This window comes from Myodes glareolus, chromosome 19, assembly GCF_982192425.1.
Source record: "Myodes glareolus chromosome 19, mMyoGla1.1, whole genome shotgun sequence".
Classification (NCBI taxonomy): Eukaryota; Metazoa; Chordata; class Mammalia; order Rodentia; family Cricetidae; genus Myodes; species Myodes glareolus.
This window is the reverse complement of record NC_142044.1, coordinates 2999028-3016895: the sequence shown is the minus strand read 5'-3', so window position 1 is coordinate 3016895 and position 17868 is coordinate 2999028. Positions and strand designations below refer to the sequence as shown.

The window sequence follows — 17868 nt, the reverse complement described above, 5'->3', positions numbered from 1 at the left end:
GTCCTCCTGCTGGTCCTCTCACCGGGTATCAAAGAAAACACCTAAGTAGGTCGGCCTGCACAGAGGTCAGCACTGACTGGCAGAGCCACATTCCTGGGCTGAGAACAGAGCTCAGGGGTCACCCTCCCTAAGTTACCGCCCACCCCACTTCCCAGCATGCCCTCTGTCTCCCCAAGGACCAGCTCCTCCTATTCTAGCCTCTGTGGATACTGGGACTGGAGCCCCCTCAGTCACAGGCAAGAGTGAACGTTTACCAGGCTCAGTGGGGAAAGAGCTCAGATTCGGGGCATCTGATTGTGTTCATGATGTTCGTTCTCACACCATGACAGAGTTCAAGCTGCCCACCTGATGTCAACTAGCTCATAAAATTCTAAAAACATGGCAGTTAGCTAATGGGAGCCAGCACAACTGTGGATGAAGACAGGCCAAGCCAAAACAGAAATACTATTGCATTAAACTCCAGTTTATAATATTGGCAAAACAATAGTAACAACAACAACAACAACAACAACAACAACAACAAAAAACCCAAAGTGCCTTAGAGCTGTTTTGAAACTGGAAATACAAACAGTCTGAGCCTAATCTACATCATTAAGCCCAACAAAAGAAGTGTTTGCCTTAGAACGCGGCTCATGAATTTATGATCCAAACTAGAGCTCCTGTGACGGCAAAGTCCGAGCCTCTCTCAGTACATGAGCAGCAGGAGGAAACCAGGCCTGTTAGCCAATCCAGAATGTGGCTGCTCTTCCAGAGGTCCTGAGTTCAGTTCCCAGCAACCACACCATCTGTAATGGGATCTGGTGCCCCCTTCTGGCATGTAGGTGTACATAACGACAGAGCACTCACATGTAAAGAATAAATAAATTAAAAAAAAAAAAAAGAAAAACAAGATGTTTTATTCATGAGCCTATCTACACACAGTCCAGCAGGTTACAGAGCACCACCGGTGACTGGCTGGAGAATCTACAGGCACAACCCAGGGTCAGGACCAGTGTTGAGCCTACTGCCGACCGTTATCTGGAACAAGGTGACTGAAGGCCTAGAGCATCTGTGGAGAGTGGAAGGAAGTGGTCCAGACTGGGGAGCAAGGTGGTGCCAAGGAAGTGGCCCTGAGGACAATACTGAGTCACTCAGTGGCTGCTGGAGACAACCTGAGCTAAACTCAGTAGAAGCTACCCTAGTGACAAGTGTCCTGAAACTAGTTATTAGGCATCTCTGGTAATCCAGAGAGAGAGGAGAAACATGAATTCCCGTAGGAGCATGGGAAAGAAAAGTTTGTATAATTTTGCGGGGTTTTTTTTTCCTGTTTTTTTGTTTTGTTTTGTTTTGTTTTATTTTTCGAGACAGGGTTTCTCTGTCTAGCTTTGGAACCAACCTGTCCTGGTACTCCCTCTGTAGACCTGACTGGCCTCGAACTCACAGAGATCCGCCTCCCTCTGCCTTCCAAGGGCTGGGATTAAGGGCGTGTGCCACCACTGCCTGGCATTTGTATAATTTTCTATAGCTGGTGTGTGTGTGTGTCTGCATGTGTAGGGTGTGTGTGTGTGCCTGCGTGTGTAGGGTGTGTATGTGTCAGTGTATGTAGGGTGTGTGTGTGTGCCTGCATGTGTAGGGTGTGTGTGTGTGTGTGTGTGTGTGTGTGTGAGCGTGTGTAGGGTTGGTGATTTTTTTACATTCCAGTTACATCACTGAAACCAGCCTTGGAAATCTGGGCTCTTACACAGAAAACTTAGAAGGCTTTTACACACCGCCTCTTCACACTGTCATACACCCATCTCTTGGCAAACCTGGAGTGCGTTTGTTTACCTGTTACAGTCCTGGACGCAGGCGCTGCAGTTCCCTTCTTTGAGGTAGCATGCGGCTCGATTTGAATACAAGATGCTTAGTTCATCCGCACTTTCACTTCCTAAAACCACATTTAATTAAGCACAGTTAAAACCCGCGAGCAAAACTACAGTTCACCAAACTGACAGGACTGCGGTCTCAGCGGCACTGCGGTTGGTCCCACAGCCTGCTCAACCTGCAGAGCTCCTAGGAGCTGTCCCCGCACTGGCCACACGGGGAAGGTAGGGCAGACTCGTGCAAACTAGCCTGGCCGGCTCCACATTCCGAGGTATTGCTCACATAGTAGGTCGAGTGGCGCAGTGCCCTTAGTCACCAGGAAGGAATGCGGAGCCAGTGTCTGTCAACGGGCGCGGGAGGCCGGCTTCTGTCCCGAGTCCCGACCGGAGCAGCCTGGGGACAGCCCGGGGACCCCACGGTGACCAGGCTCGGCTACCCTACCTGCAGGTTCCAGCTGTGCTATCGCCGCCGAATACTGCGCGGCCGCCTCGGCGAACTGCCCGCTGCGGAACAGTTCGTTGCCCTGGCTCTTGAGGTCACCGGGATCCTGCGAAGCTCGGGGCTCCCCGGGGTGCGGGTCCTCGGTGCTACCGGCCGTCTCTGTCTCCCGCGGGCCTCCTTGCTGCTCGGCTCGGGGCCGCGGTGTCCGGCCCCGACGCGATCGCCTGCCGCCGTCGCTCCTGCCCATCAGCTTCTTCTGGATGTTGCCCATGGCGCTTGCGGCCGCTGTGGGGAGAGCGCCCGGGAGGTGAGTGCATCCCCGGGACCGCGATCCGGCCTGGCGGGTGCGGGAGGCGCCACCCGGCGCGGGCGGAGTCCCAGCTCCCCGCCGCCCCGAGTGGGCGTCCTGCCCGCCCGCCCGGCCCGGTCCCAGGATCCCCGAGGACCAGGTCGGGCGTCTAGCTGCACCGGAGCAGCCCAAGATTTAACTCCTTAACCGCTGAAGAGCAGGCGACTGAGAGCTGGCTTTTCAAAGCCACCTCCTTCACCAGGACCACGTCTGTCCAGGTAGACCTTGCATTCAGTCGCAATTTAGGAATGAATGAAGTCACTAGAACTGAGCCACCGGAGGAGGACTATGCCTAAGGCCAGGGAACTAGGAGGGGAAAAAAAAGGTCATTTGAAAGATAAAGCCAAAGTGATTTTCAGTTCGTTTCAAAATGAATTCAGCAAAATCATAGAAAGTATTTAGGCTTAACGAGGCCCTGAAAATAGAAAACTTTCCATTCCTAGCTGGATAGTCACAGCCCTCAGAGAATATGACAAAGTCCAGCATGGACTACATAAGGCGACCCTGCCTCAAAAAAATAGAAATAAAGGAGTGAATTTTCATTCAGACACCTTATTCAAAGTGAAAATTTCCTTTTTAAAATTCAACTGCAAATTTCAGGCATTAATAACTCGATTCTAGCTTTAAATATGAAACGACATGACTTCAATTGTGGGTGTCTTACCAATGTTGGAAGCAGAGTAACTAAATGTGCCGAGGCAATGCTTAAAATCGATTTTTTAAAAAAGCTGGTGGTGCATGCCTTTAATGGAGGCAGAGGCAGGCAGACCTCTGGGAGACAGCTAGGGCTGCATGTTGAGACTAAACACCCGAGTTCCCAAGTCTTCTCTGTTTAACAGTATCTAATCCAACTTTCCCTGGCTGTATTTTTTGTCATCTTTATAAAGGCCAAGATCTGAGACAGCAGAGAAAACCATGGTTATCTCATGAAAACCCATGGTGATGGATCGCCTGTTCACAGACAGTGAATCTAAAGATTAAAAATACCAATAGCTTTCTCCCCTTGCTTCCTCCTTCTCCTCTGCCTCCTCCTTCTGTTCTTCCTCCTCCTCTTTTTCTTCCTCCTCCTGTTACTCCTCTTCTTCCTTCTCCTTCCCCTTTTCCTCCTCTTTCTCCTTTTTTTTTTCCCCCGTGCTATAGCCCAGGCTGGCCTGGTACTCGTGACAACTTTCCTGCCTCAGACCTTCTGAGTATTGGAGATTATAGAAGTGAGCCACCATGCTCAAATACAAGTTATAAAAGAAAACTAATTTGAGTCACCAACCAAAAGAGGCTCAATTATTATAATGATAGAAAAGATTTCGTGTAATGGAAATAAATCCCAAGGTGGGTGCCTACTACTAGCATCCTCCCCCAAGGCCAACTGTGTAAGCAGTCTGGTGTAAAAGTGAGCAGAAAGAGAAAGGGAATGTGGGAAAGGAAGGAGGCTTGGCAACCCTGCTGGCTGAGGACAAAAAAAATCACATGAATATGGCTATGAGCCACGTTTATACTAAAAGCATGTCTGAGTCGTGGCCTGTGTTTGACGAGGATTTCTAGAACCTTTATGACCCATTTTTATCATCTCAGCCAGTAAAACCGGTTCCATGAACTTCATACAGCACCTTATGCTCTCCTGTAGTGAAGACAAGTCTTAAATCAAAGGTATACTAAAGCACTTTCCCTGGGTCCCTACATCCCCTAAACAATGTACCTTCAAGGGCCGCCACCAAAGCTCTCTGTGGAGCTGTGGTAAGACACTTGCACCGGACTGTCTTCAGAAGCCAGTGTCACGTTTGGGTGGGACACTATCCTTTTCACCTCCCCTCTCCCCCTTTGCTCCTGTGCTCACATCTATATTAAAATCTTTTCTTAATAAACCCAGCTTCTGCCTCACACTGACACAGGTCTAGAAAGTCTTCCCTGCTAAGTTGAGGACAACCTGCTGTCCCCAGAGGGGAAGCCAATGCAGAGAGCTTCAGGCTCCACAGCGCCACCATAGGGCTGTGACCCTGCAGCCTGTGACTGGCCAGCAGAGATGGGGGAATTTAGCACTATGTCCATCCCTCTGTGTGGCATCCCCTCATGTCTGACCAAAATGACTACCTGATGGCTAACAGGGGCCAAGGCCTTCACATGTGTCTTCATGAATCCTTAGACTCAGCACAATCGATCCCCACTTTACTAGTGGAGACCAGAGACACAAGGAATCCACTCAGTCACAGGGGAGAGGCTAGCCCAGCTGGCATTTGAAATGTCTGAGAGGTGAGAATACGGGGCCTGTGGGGCCTGCAGGAACTCAGCTGGTGATGGGACAAGGCTGGAGGACTCTCTGTCATAAACAGACAGAGAGGGTCATCAGAGTGTGGGTGTGGGTGCAGTCACCAGACCCTGGGGGTGTCCCCAAGAAACAAAGGGTAAGCTGAGAAGCCTCTTGCAGAGATGACAGAACAGGGAACAAAAGGAGCCAGCAGTGGTCAACAGGAGAAGAGGAGGGGGCAGCAGGAAGGTCCTGAGTGTGGCTGTGACACAGGAAAATCTTAACAGACATGGACAGTCTGGCCGGACGACACACTGAGAGGGTCACACACCAGGGCTAAGAATGGTGTAGCTAAAGAATGAAACAGTCGGGGCTGGAGACACGACTCAGTGGTCAGGAGCACTAGCTGCTCTTGCAGAGGACCCAAGTTCAGGTCCCAGCACCCACATGGCAGCTCACAACCATCCACAGCTCCATTTCCATGGGGATCTGACACCCTCTGAGAGCACCAGGTATGCGTGTGGTATGCTTACATACATGCAAATAAAACACTGTAAGCATAAATACATTTTAAAAAGAAGAAAAGGGTAGTTCAACGTTAGAGAGACCAGTCCATCTCAGACCTTTCCAGCACTCAGAAGGCAGGGGTCGGAGGGCTCAAGTCCCAGCCAGCATGGTCTACAGAGTGAGGCCCTATCTGTAAGCAAACAAAAAGCTACATTGCATGTGTTTGCATTTGTATGAAACAGAATAGGCAAAACCATAAAAGCAAGACTTCTGACTGGAGTGGGGCAGGTGGCATGAGGAATGGAGAGACTGCTCTCGGGCATGAGATGGCTTTGGTGGGTGACAAAAATGTCCCCAAGTCAGACAGTGGCGATACTTGTCTAAAACACAGCCAAATCTGAAAGCTATGTTCAAGAGCAGAATGTGACTGACTGTCCCTTCAACTGAAAGCCCGTCTTTCTAAATAAAGATACGTAAGCAGAAAAGGAGTGATCTCGTGTGTGTGTGTGTGTGTGTGTGTGTGATGAGTGTATGTCTGTGTGTATGCGTGTGTTTGTGTATCTGTGGTCTGAATGTATGTGGTGTGTGTGTTTGTGTGTCTGTGTGGTCTGTATCTGTGGTATATGTGTGGTCTGTATGCGTGTGGTGTACGTATGTATATGTGTGTGTGTCAGGTCTATTTGTATGTGGTGTGTGTTTATGTGTCTGTGTGGTCTGTATGCGTGTGGTATATGTATGTGTGTGTGTCAGGTCTATTTGTATGTGGTGTGTGTTTATGTGTCTGTGTAGTCTGTATCTGTGGTGTGTGTGTGTGTGTGTGTGTGTGTGTGTGTTTGTGTCTATGTGGTGTGTGTGTCTGTGTAGTCCGTATGTGTGCGGTATGTATATGTTGGTATATCTGAGTGTGTCTGTATCTCTATGTGTGTGTGAGATCTGTGTGCATGCAGTGAATGTATCCTGGATGTCCGTGTCGTGGCTGTATCAAAGTCAGGGCCTCGTGTGTTCTGGGCAGACGCTCTCCCACAGAGCCTCACATCACTGATTAGAAACCCGAATCTGGACGGCTGTGGTTTGCTATTACTAAACAGAGCCATAGATGCTTCTCTCTGCTGGTCCCTGCGGGGAGTGCCACAGAAGTCCCCCCACTCCAGACAGACAGACACACACACACACTCACACGCACAAACATTTCTGACATATCACTCAGTGCCTTCCCATGATAATGTATATTTAGATGATATCTAAAATATGTTATATTCAAAAATGTGTAACAATACATTTTTGTTTTTCGTTTTTCGAAACTAGGTTTCTCTGTAGCTTTGGAGCCTGACCTGGAACTAGCTCTGGTAGACCAGATTGACCTCGAACTCACAGAGATCCGCCTGCCTCTGACTCCCGAGTGCTGGGATAAGGCAGGCGCCACCACCGCCTGGCTATGTAAAACATTTTTTAAAAAGAGTTTAACTTACAACAAAGGGCACTTTCTTCCATTGATAGGAACTTGATAGGAAAATTTGATAGAAAAAATACATTCATTTTCATATTAATAAATTATAACATTAGTAATTTCCCTAGTGACTTGTTTACTAATATGCATGTCCATTTTGTAAAGACTCCTTGTTTTGTGAAAACTGTTCATATCATAAACTCACTGGCCCTTTGCCATCCTAGCTTGGAGTTCACAGGGTGCCCAACAGAAATGGGTGGGTTCTCATGTTTATGTAAATCAGATTTATCTTTCTCTTTATGATTTTGTATAGGTAGATTTGTAGAGGTCTTAGACACCTCTGCCTTCTACCTCCAAATCCTGCCAATTTTAGGGCAAAAGAAACATTTAATGTTACTCTAGTTTGTGGGCGACTTTAACTTTCTTGTATTACACTTTAAGTCAGCAAGGGTACTGTAAGAAGCTGGACGCTCACTTGTCTGTTGGGTTTTGAGGTTGGGCTCTTGTAGCCCAGGCTGGCCTTGAACTTGCTATGTAGACAAGGGTAACCTCAAACTTCTGCTCCTCTTTCCCCTACCTCCCAACTGTTGGGATTACAGACAAAGTCACCATGCCAGGCTTGGGTGCTCACTTTCTCTGAGTGTGAAGAGACAAAGTTCCAAAGACTGACAGCCAGAGGTGTTTTAACCACCATTTCTAACAATCCCGCTAGGAAGGGAGAATTACAACGGACAGGCAGGTTCTGAGAGGAAGCCCAGCACCTCCAGCCAACCGGCAGGAGGCAGGAGGCACTTCTTATACAAGATCTACAACGCAGAGGCAGAAGGGCAGGAGAAGACAGCCTGCTGACTGCCTGATCTCATCCTCTACCATGGAGCAGGGTTCAGCAATACTGTGGCTTATGCGGTGTCTCACTCTGGATGAACTGAGTGCCCCGAAGGTACCCCAAGTAAGGCAGTCAGGCTATCATCATTGCTCTTGGCTGCCCACCACGACTAGAAGGCTAGCCTTCATAGTGTTGGAAGACGCTAGTCAGACTGCTAGGAGAAGAGGCAATGGTCTCCCCCTGCGCTGGGCCCTGCATGCTTTCTTACCAACCCGCAAGCAGCTGTGCGTCCTGGAGCCACAGTGGCAGGACTAGGGGGTCACCAACCATCTCTTGATTAAGTCTGAGGTCTGCTCCACAGCAGGGAATTTGTCCATGATATTGTAAGAAGGTGAAAATCCAAGCCTATGAAGTCATCGGCTCTAGGGGAGAACCTATTGGGGTCTTATGAATATTCCTGCAGCGAGACTGCTTCCTAAATATTCATGCCTATATCATGTGTTTATGCTGGTCAGAGAAACCCCTTACTGTGGTGGGTGGGGTTGATCAAGTGATGTCTTACTTTTCCAAAGCAGAGCAGCGGTGGCTATGAGTGTACTCTGGTCATCAACCCAGAGCAGCCATGGTTACCTAAGTAAGACCTGCATAAGAAGATCAAGCCAGCTAGACATTCAACATGGACGAGGGAGGGTTTCCCCAGTCCCACCCCAGCCAGAGTGTGTCTGGCCGTTGATGGCTGCTGGGGAAGGACTTCTACCACCCATTGGTTCCCCGTGGCCAAACATATATGGGCAGCGTGAATTGGAGTCGGTGGGTTAAATTAGTAAATAATAAAATATAGAACGGGGGCGTGAAGTTGAGAGGGAGATATGAGAGAAAGTCCTGGGAGAGAGCTGGTGTGTGTGTGTGTGTGTGTGTGTGTGTGTGTGTGTGTGTGTGTGTGTGATATAATTGAGATACATTATATACCTGTATTAAGTTTTCAAAGAATAAATAAAATAAAACTAAAGAATTGGGCCTGGCCACTGTAGGTGGACTTTGTAATAGAACCACAGCATCGGTCAAGGTGATAAAACAATTCTTGCCAAACTTTTTCCCATGACCCTCAAAGCTCCATGGAGCATAAACTATAACGAGTAAGAATTCTTTTTTTTTCCTGTCCTGAGACAGGACATGCATAGCCTAACTTGGTCAGACCCTTCTAGGCTCTAACGCTGTTTTCCTAAAAGCAACCTAGATGCTCTTCTTGTGTCTGAAGCTCAGGGACCTCATTCTACATGCCATGTAAGCATGTCATGTGGGAGAGGCATGCCCTGGCTGGTTTGGTTGTGTTTATTCCTTCATAGAGTCGAAAGGACTGCACAGAGTCCCCAGCTCCTCATCCGTGTCTCTTTGGCTTCAGTGGCAGAAGGAATCTCACTGCTCCTGATGCTTGTTCTTCTGTCAAGACTCTTTCTCTTCTTCCTGAATCTTACTTTTTACATCCCCTAATTTACACATAATCCCGGGCGGGGACTAAATGACAAGTTCTCATGGAGCAGAGAGCGGTTAAATAATAACCACAGCCATCCTGGCTCAGACTTTGAATCACAGTCGCATAAAGTCAGTGGTACAGCACTTGTCTGGCACATTTGATGTGGGATTCCCCTCTGTATGCTGTGAATACCATTGGTTAATAAAGGAGCTGTCTTGAGCCTGCACAGGGAATAGTGGTAGGCAGGGAAAAACTAAACTGAATGCTGGGAGAAAGAACGAGGAGTCAGAGAAAAGCCATGTAGCCCTGCTGGAGACAGACACCGGATGGAACTTTACCCAGTAAGCCACAGCTACATGGTGATATACAGATGAATGGAGATGGGTTAAATTAAGATGTAAGAGTTAGCCAATAAGAAGCTAGAGCTAATGGGCCAGGCAGTGATTTAATCAATACCTTTGCTGTGTGGTTATTTCGGGTCTGAGCTGCCGAGCAACCAGGAACCAACAAGCAGCCTCCTTCAACACTCACATACACATACACATACACACACCCACAATACACACACATACACACACCCACAATACACACACATACACACACCCACAATACACACACATACACACACCCACAATACAAACACATACACACACCCACAATACACACATATACACATACATACACAACCCACAATACACACACATATACACACACATACACACACCCACAATACACACACCCACAACACACACACATACACACACCCACAATACACACACATACACACACCCACAATACACACACATACACAACCCACAATACACACACATACACACACACATACACACACCCACAATATACACACATACACAACCCATAATACACACACATACACACACCCACAACACACACACATATACACACACATACACACACCCACAATACACACACCCACAATACACACACATACACACACCCACAACACACACACATACACACACCCACAATACACACACATACACAACCCACAATACACACACATACACAACCCACAATACACACACATACACACACACATACACACACCCACAATATACACACATACACAACCCATAATACACACACATACACACACCCACAATACACACACATATACACACACATACACACACCCACAATACACACACATATACACATACATACACAACCCACAATACACACACATATACACACACATACACACACCCACAATACACACACATACACACACCCACAATATACACACATACACAACCCATAATACACACACATACACACACATACACACACCCACAATACACACATATACACACACATACACAACCCACAATACACACACATATACACATACATACACAACCCACAATACACACACATATACACACACATACACACACCCACAATACACACACATACACACACCCACAATACACACACCCACAACACACACACATACACACACCCACAATACACACACATACACACACCCACAATACACACACATACACAACCCACAATACACACACATACACACACACATACACACACCCACAATATACACACATACACAACCCATAATACACACACATACACACACCCACAACACACACACATATACACACACATACACACACCCACAATACACACACATATACACATACATACACAACCCACAATACACACACATATACACACACATACACACACCCACAATACACACACATATACACACATACACAACCCACAATACACACACATATACACATACATACACAACCCACAATACACACACATATACACACACATACACACACCCACAATACACACACATACACACACCCACAATATACACACATGCACAACCCACAATACACACACATACACACACATACACACACCCACAATACACACACATATACACACACATACACACACCCACAATATACACACATACATAACCCACAATACACATACATACACACACCAACAAAACACACACACATACACACACAACACACACACCATAATGGCAAGAGAAGTTCCATTGAAGATTTAAAAAAAAATACCCCGCTCTGTTTTTCCCACTGGCAAACCTAAGAACTGTCCACCTGTCCACTTTTAACAATTCCTTCAGAAATAAAGTCAAAAAAGAGAAGCTATCATTGGGTGCAGAAAAGTCTCAGGCACATGGCACTTTCCAGAAGTCCCCAAAGTGTGAAGCGGGGACAAGATGATCAGGGATTCAAAGCCATCAATACTGACAGATATAGTGGCTACGGTCTGTAATCCCAGCACTTAGGAGGCTAAAGCAGGAGGATCACCATGAGTGCCAGGCCAGCCTGGGCTGCGGAATGATACCATCTCAAAGTAACACTAACAAAACAAGTAAAAAAGAAAAAGCAGCTGGGGTGGTGGTGGTGCACATCTGGAAGGCAGAGAGACAGGAAGATCCCTGAGTTCCAGACGAACCTGGTCTACAGAGTGAGTTCCATGACAGCCAAGGCTCCACAAAGAAACCCTGCCTCAAAAACCACCACCAAAATATAAAGATGACTGGCCAGCAAGATGGCTTAGCTGGTAAAGGTGCTCGGTCACAAATCTGATGCCCTGTATCCAACCCCAGACTTTAGTACAACTCTCTGCCCCCACACATGTGATACCCACGTCCCTGACCCAGAGTATAAAATGCATACAGGTAAAAATAAATTTAGAAAGAAAAACAGGGCTAAACTTGACTGTAGAGTTTAAGGAAAGCTAGAGCAAAGTTCAGGAAACTAACAATTTCTGTAGCAGCAGAGACCCCCAGGCAACCTCATGATGGAAACAGCAGTTGGCGGAACCAGAAAGATGCCTCACCTATATCCGCACCGCCATGTCCACCTTTATCTCCGCTTCCGTTTTCACCTTCATCTCCTGAGTTCTCGACTTCTTCAATAACCATCCTCTTCCCTGTGGTTTGTGGCTCAGAGGCAGGCTCTGCTTTCTTCAGCTCACTTTCAACCTCTGACAAGGTTTTCTGCAACATAATTGGTTTTCTTTCAATAAAGAACACAATCATTAGTTTGTTTTTCAGAGACAGTCCCTGCTCCCACTGTTAGGAGTCCCAAGAGGACCAAGCTACACAACTACAGCGTATGTGTAGAGGGCTCAGATAAGAACGGCGCAGGCTCCCGGGTTGTCAGTCCGTCTCTGTGAGCCCCTGTGAGCCCAGCTTAGCTGGTTCTGTCACAGTCGTTCTTCTTGGTGAGAATATGAAGCTGCTTCATATTCTTGAATAAACAGAAGACTTTAAAACTCAGGCTGGTTTCCTTTTTACAATGATTTCATTGTTTTATCTGATTAAAAATGACTCTGCCCACCATAAAATAAGCAAACAAATAAATGAACAGTGAATAACAAAATAAAAGAGAAGCAAAACAGGGCTTAAGAGACAGCTCAGCAGCTAAGAGCATTGGCTGCTCTTGCAGACGACCTGGGTTCAACTTCCAGCACCACATGGCGCTCACAACCATCTGTAACCCCAGTTCTTGGAGCTCTGATGCCCTCTTCTGGCTTCTCAGGCACTAAAATAAGCAGGTGGTGCACAGCCACGATGCAAAACACCCAATAAAATACATTTAAATAGACAAAACGAATCACTGGGCTCCTCCCACTCACTTAGCAATACTGACATTTTGGTAAGCTTCCAGATGTTTCTGTACACACACACACACACACACACACACACACACCACAGAGAGAGAGAGGGCAATTTATGTAGATGAAGTGCCCACATGTGTTGTTCAAAGGTCTGAGATAGTTTGTGCCACTAAAAAGAAAATATTTGTATTGTTCCTCTCCGCTGAACATTTAAAAATTATTTTATTTAGTGCTTGCTGGTGTCTGCAGAGATCAGAAGAGGGTGCCAATCCCCTGCAGTTGGAGTTACAGGCCATTGCAAGGTGCCTGATGTGCAGTGAGTGTGTGTGTGTGTGTGTGTGTGTGTGTGTGTGTGTGCGCGCGTGCGCGCGCAGTGGGTTGGTATCCTAAATTTGGATTCCTCAGTCACCACACAAACCCACTAAACATGCAGCACTCATGTGGGTTTCTCTGTATAACCAGAACGTGAAATCAAGGGGAACTGTGAGTAAGATACCCTCCTGTCTGACCTAAGATATGGTGCTGGTTTGAATGAGAATGCCCCCCATAGGCTCCTATTTGAATACGTGGTCCCTCATCAGTGGATCTGTTTGGGAAGGATTGGGAGGTGTAGCCTTACTGGAAGAGGTGTGTCACTGGGGGTGGGCTTTGAGGATACTGTCTTCCTGTCTGTCTACTGGTTGTGGAGAAATTGGAGGCTCTCTCTCTGTGCACACCTTTAGTTCTAGGACTCAGAAGGCAGAGACAGGCAGATTTCTGAGTTCAAGGCCAGCCTGGCCTACAAAGAGAGTTCCAGGACAGCCAGGACTACATAGAGAAACCCTGTCTTCAAAAAACAAAGCAAAGACAAAAAACCAAAGATGTAACCTCTCAGCTGCTGCTCCAGCACTATGCCTGCCTGACTGCTGTCATGCTCCCCACCATGATGGTCATGGACCAACCCTCTGGAACTGTAAGGAAGCCCACAGTTAAATACTTTCTTTTATAAGAGTTGCCTTTGGTCATGGTATGTCTTCACAGCAACAGAGCTGTAACTAAGACAGATACTTGTGAGTACCACTAAAGTCATCTAATTCATTTACAAACAGAGTGAAATCTCATATCTTTCCTGGCGCTTAACTGCTACTCTTTGGGGACTGCAGCACCGAGCCGGTTCACCCAGTTAGGGACGGGTGTTGCCAACACTAGGCTACCACGCTAACAGCATTCTGGCCATGGTGTCCACTCACAGCCCTATCCAGCAGCTGCTGAGAGCGCTGTGTGATAAACCGAGACTTTCTCAGAGAAAAGCAGCGCTGACTCCATCAGGAGAGAAAGGAGAAAGGAATCTCTTGTTCAGTGGTGGCTCCATAGGTCTGAGTAACTTCTTTCTTCCTTCTTCAATTGCTGTTTCATGGTGGTGGTGACAGTGACCGGCTAGGCAAGCACGCTTCCACTGAGCTGTTCCCCCCCACACACATGCTTGCATTCCTCAACAGTTTGCTTTCTTCCATTCCAACTAGAAGTCAGCACTTCCCAGCTCCCAACTTTGTGAAGCTGCAGACTCACCCTCAATGTGACTCACTCAGCAGGACCGGATACCATTTTTAAAATACATTCCAAAACAGCTGGGCGAGGTGGTGGTGCACACCCTTAATCCCACTACCTGAGAGGCAGAGGCAGGGGGAGCTCTGTGAGTTCACTGCCAGGCTGGTCTCTCTAGGGAGCCTCAGCCCAGCCAGAGACCGAGTTGGGTTTTTAAAACATCATTTTCTAGGTTTACCTTGGCCACATCATTATGAGGCTCCACACGCAGCACACTCTGCAGGTCCTCCCTGGCCTCCTGGAGCTTGTTCTGATGTTTGTATGTAGTAGCACGTCTCAGGAGAGCTGAAAAGGCACCAGAGTGAAGATGTGACAGTTTAATACATAGCACGGTGGCTCCGTCGCAGTTTGCACAGGGCTTGAACCCCAGGTCCGCGTCTGTGTTGTGGAGCACACAGAACGTGCCCTGTTGCACACAGAAAGGGCTTCCCTGGGCGTCAGTCTGTTCTTTCGGTCTTTGAGACTTTCATACATGCAAATTATGCTGTGGTCAAATCCATCCAGCCCCTCCCCTCCAATTCTTTCCTCACTCCCTCCCAACTTTCATTTCCAATTTCGTGAGCTCTTAAAGCAAGCAAACAGAAGAACTCACTGCGTCCACTCAGAGTTGAGTGTGTGTGGGCTGTCTACTAAAGTGTGAACAGTGTGCTAGTTTGAATGAGGACCGTCCCCATGAGCATCGGTATTTGAAGGCTCGGCTCCAGTTGGTGAGGCTGTTTGTGGGGGTGCAGCCATCCTGGGTTAAGTATGACAGCAGGAGCCGGCTCTGAGAGTAAAAGCTTCATTCGACTTCCAACTGACTCTCTAGCGCTTGCGGTTAAAAGTGTGAGTTTTCAGTGGCCAGTTCTGTCTGCCACGCCTCCCTACCGCCACGGACTCTTTTCCCTCTGGAATCATAAACCCCAAAAAACTCTCTCTCTTAAGTTGCCTTGGTCACAGTGTTTTAACAAAGCAAAGCAAAGTAACTCAAATGGGTCGCCTCTCCAGGGGCTGCTTCTGAAGAAAGCGGACTCCCTAGGCAGCTTCAATCCCCTCTGAATAACTGGCCCTCTGGCAGCACCGGATCCACGACTCCTCTCAACCTTTCCCAGCCGCACACCACCGTGCCTGCAGCACCGGAAGCTTTCACAGAACTGTAACACCTGGCTTCCTTTAGCCATCGCTGCCTGTAGTTCATCATTTTCTGGGAATTTAGAAGACCCCTCACAGAACTTTGGTAAACACTGATCGGCAAAGGATAGATTAAAGCACTTTAGCATACTTGATTGAGCCATTTATTTTTGTTTTGGTGGTAGTGGGGAGGATTGTCTTTGTTGGGCTTAATTTGGTTTAATTTTCTGAGACAGGGTCTCATAGCATACACTGGTCTGGAACTCCTTGTACAGCCAAGAACCTTTAAACTCTGGTCTCCCTGCCTCCACCTTCCAGACCGTTCCAGTGCTGGGATTACAGGCATGAATGCTTCTCCCACGTCTATATAGCTGTTTATGTAATGCTTAGAACTGGGTGTGGTGGCTGTGGCAAAGACCTGCATCCCAGCGTTCAGGGTGGTAAAGCAGGGCCAGCCGGTCCACTAAAATTATCCAAAAGCAAACTTCACATGTGGAACCATGGTGGAGCCCTGGAGACCACAACAGCTGGGGCCAGAAACTGAGCACTTTGGTAATTTGTGCCAGATTTTTTTTGTAGGTTTCAATTTATAATTTAATAATCATTTAACACTAATAATGTACCCGTCTAGTCCTTTGGTCCATTATATGAGGTTATTTTGTGTAGTCAGACAGTATCTTGAGAAAAAATAGGCTTAACAATTCTGAAATGTAAGAAAGGGTGTATCAGATGTATTTTAATATGCTATCACAGCAAACAAGTAGAAATTAAGCAAACTTCTCTTGTTATGTAACTTAGTTTTAGCCTTGGAATGAGTCATGAAAATCTAAAGGATAAACCATTTTATAAAATCTTTAATCAAACTTCATTGTTGTGTATTGCCATTGTTATCCAGGTCTCTAAACTCCCACGAAGCTGCAGTCATGAGAGAAGACTTATGTTTGTAATTTTTAATTTTAGAATATTTGAGTTATTGGGGCATGTGAGGTGAGTGCAGATCTCCTCTGACCCCCCCCCCCCCATGAAGTCTCTTCCAGTGTGAACGTCTTACCATCTCTTGATTGGCTACCACAGTCAAAGAATAAAGAATTCCAAATCAGATTGATTAAAAGTGACGTGCCCAAGGTCACCCGAGACTGCCTGAAGCACGGGAGCAGAGAGTCGCTGTCTAGTTAGTTACCTTTGATGTTTCCGGGCTCCAGCTCCAAGGCCTTCTCACAGTTGTGGAGAGCACTGCTCCATCGCTGCAATCTGATTTCCGCTTGCGCTCGATTGTTGTAGGCAGACACGGTGGGAAGGGCTGACAAGCTCCTACGAGAGAATTGCAGGTTGGTGCTGGGGAGGCCGAAGACAAACTCAGCTAGAGTCGTGTCGAACGTGAAATGTCTCCCAGGCTGGTGGCACGGGTGGTGATCGGTTCTGGAAACATCGGGAGGCTAGGCCTAGCTGAAGAAGGGAGACTCCTGGGACTGGGCCCTTGGTGCACCGATGCGCTCAGCCCCATCCTATGTCATACCGGCAAGCCCACCGTGAAGCCAATAGCTTGTTCCCACCACCAAGATGTTTAGCCTCACTTCAGAGCCAAACTAACATCAACTGTGGGTTCAACCCTCATGAGCCAAAACAAAGTTTCCCTCCTTGGAGCTGTTGTTCTTGGGTATTTACACAGTTGCGTAAAAGTAACGAGTGCAAAATGTTAGCAAAACAAATATGTACTGTGTAAGGGCTGAACTGTGTCCCTTCAGAGTTTGTTTGTTGAGCTGGGCAGTGGTGGTGCATACCTTTAATCCCAGCATTTGGGAGGCAGAGGCAGGCAGATCTCTGTGAGTTCGAGGCCAGCCTGGTCTACAGAGTGAGTTCCAGGATAGGCTCCAAAGCTACAGTGAGACCCTGTACTGAAACCCCCCCACCCCCCAAAAAAAGTTAATTAGTTTAAGCCCAAATCTTAAGTCCTTTAAGCCTACAATGTTTCAGGACATGAGTCTATTTGGATATAGGCTTTAGAGAAGTAGTTAAGCCAAGGCTCCAGCTCAGAGTGCGGACCTCGGTCCAATCCCCAGCACCACTCTCAGGGCCCCCTTCCCAGTCACTGTGATAAAAACAAGACACTGCATCCAGACTTTGGCTCACAGTGCAAACGCAGCCCACCACAGTGGGAAAACTATCATAGCACAAGCAGGGAGCAAAGAAAGAGGTGTGCTGGGGACAGTGGTCTTTTATTCTGTCACTTGTATTATTTTTAATAAAACACTGATTGGCCAGTAGCCAGGCAGGAAGTAGAGGCAGGGCAATGAGAACAGAAGAATGGGAAGAGGAAAGCTCAGTCTGCAGTTATCACCCAGACATAGAGGACGCAGACAAGAATGTCTCG

At 47.3% G+C, this 17868-nt stretch overlaps 1 protein-coding gene across 1 annotated transcript in view; it reads right to left on the bottom strand.

Moving 5' to 3' along the window:
- Positions 1-17868, bottom strand: part of Spag1 (sperm associated antigen 1) — a 54588-nt gene that overhangs the window by 19457 nt on the left and 17263 nt on the right. Inside the window, exons 8-12 of the mRNA XM_048457401.3 lie at positions 16678-16808; positions 14566-14672; positions 12021-12180; positions 2284-2568; positions 1807-1906 (exon numbers count right to left, since the gene is read on the bottom strand). Of these exons, the coding sequence (XP_048313358.3) occupies positions 1807-1906; positions 2284-2568; positions 12021-12180; positions 14566-14672; positions 16678-16808 (783 nt within the window). The remainder of the gene's footprint in view (positions 1-1806; positions 1907-2283; positions 2569-12020; positions 12181-14565; positions 14673-16677; positions 16809-17868) is intronic.